Raw genomic sequence first — 1,572 nt, 5'->3', positions numbered from 1 at the left:
TCATAAGGAACTAGGCCTACTGTACTGATACGTACATGTGGTGCATGTCCCATCTGTGACAATTAGGTCAGCTTAAGGAGGTTATCAGTGTAGGGAGGTGGTCAGCTATGGAGGGTCTACTGTATTTTTTTTTAATAAAAAATTCAAATTGGTGCTTTGGTTCAGTTTAATTTGTGCCAGTGATCCTCATTCCCACACAGATCATAGCAAGATAACCACTGGATCTTAAAATTACAAATCTCTTTCAGTGTTTCTTTGTAACTGGTGAAACTGTGGTACCTTTTTTCTGGATTTTGTTTTAGATCATATTTAAGGTGTTTCAAAAGACTGTTTTTGCATCATCTCAGAATAAAATCTTTAAAACATGCCTTCCCCAGTTAATGGTTAAAAGACACTGTATTCAGCTATCTCTGTTGTATCTTCTCTAATCCAGGGTTTCCACTGAATGTCTTGTGTCTTCTGCCCCAGCTGATTCAGCATTTTGAAAATCCCAATCAGTTCTGTAAGGATGTAGCCGAAAGGATTGCTCAGGTATGAGTTACGGTTCTAAACTTCAGGCAGATCTGTTCAAGCCATCAGGAAGGCACAATGTCAGACAGAAATTATCAGGCCTAGAGAAGGCAATGCTTTTCTCAAAAACTGGAAATAATAAGTGATATCACCAGTAATGTGCATCTATGAGTGGCTAATGGAAATTGTCCTATTTGCTTTCATGACTGAGAAAACAGGTAGAAAGAATTTGTGAAAATTATATTAGCCAAGCTAAGCACTTCTGTAGCTACCAAAAAGTGTATCACTCTAATTTCTAGACTGCCAGAACTTACATTGAAATTGCTAACATTTGTTTCTTCTTTGGGTTATGTTATCCTTAATTTTTTTTTTAAGCAAGAAAAGGAAGGTTTGGCTCGGTGCCTGTGGCTCAAGTGGCTAAGGCGCCAGCCACATACACCTAAGGTGGCGGGTTCGAATCCAGCCCGGGCCCACCAAACGACAATGATGGCTGCAACCAAAAAAATAGCCAGGCGCTGTGGTAGGCGCCTGTAAGTCCCAGCTACTTGGGAGGCAGAGGCAGGAGACTTGCTTGAGCCCAGGAGTTAGAGGTTGCTGTGAGCTGTGATGCCACGACACTCTACCCAGGGTGACAGCTTGAGGCTCTGTCTCAAAAAAAAAAGAAAAGGAAGGTTTATTAACTACTATACACAACTTTGAGGGCTACCAGCTGCTTCTTATCAATCTAAAATGTTGGGTGCCTGGGTCCTCACTTCTTGGAGTGCTCTTGGTCAGAAAATGAATAGACACCCCAAAGTAAGGCAAACATGAGACAAAGTTTATTGAGAAGAAGAAAGATAGGTTTATAGGGTAAGAGCAAGGGGCTCCCATTGTCACAGCAAAGAAATGGCACATAGGCCCCTAATTGATTTTCTTATATTAAAAGGTTTGTTTGGAAGAGAAGAACCCCAAACTGTCAAATCTTGCACACGTTATGACTCTTTATAAAACGCACAGCTACACAAGGGACTGTGCCACGTGGGTCAACGTGGTTTGCCGATACCTTCATGAAGCGTATGCTGA

The 1,572-nt window shown here is 41.5% G+C and overlaps 1 protein-coding gene across 1 annotated transcript in view; it reads left to right on the top strand.

Moving 5' to 3' along the window:
• The window catches only part of FRY (FRY microtubule binding protein), a 251,083-nt gene that overhangs the window by 190,434 nt on the left and 59,077 nt on the right, over positions 1–1,572 (top strand). The window contains exons 45-46 of the mRNA XM_003797632.2: positions 434–531; positions 1,436–1,567. Coding sequence (XP_003797680.1) covers positions 434–531; positions 1,436–1,567 — 230 coding nt within the window. The remainder of the gene's footprint in view (positions 1–433; positions 532–1,435; positions 1,568–1,572) is intronic.

The sequence above is a fragment of the Otolemur garnettii genome, unplaced genomic scaffold, assembly GCF_000181295.1.
Source record: "Otolemur garnettii isolate 467f Iridium unplaced genomic scaffold, OtoGar3 scaffold00120, whole genome shotgun sequence".
Classification (NCBI taxonomy): Eukaryota; Metazoa; Chordata; class Mammalia; order Primates; family Galagidae; genus Otolemur; species Otolemur garnettii.
This window is presented reverse-complemented; position numbering and strand designations above follow the sequence as displayed.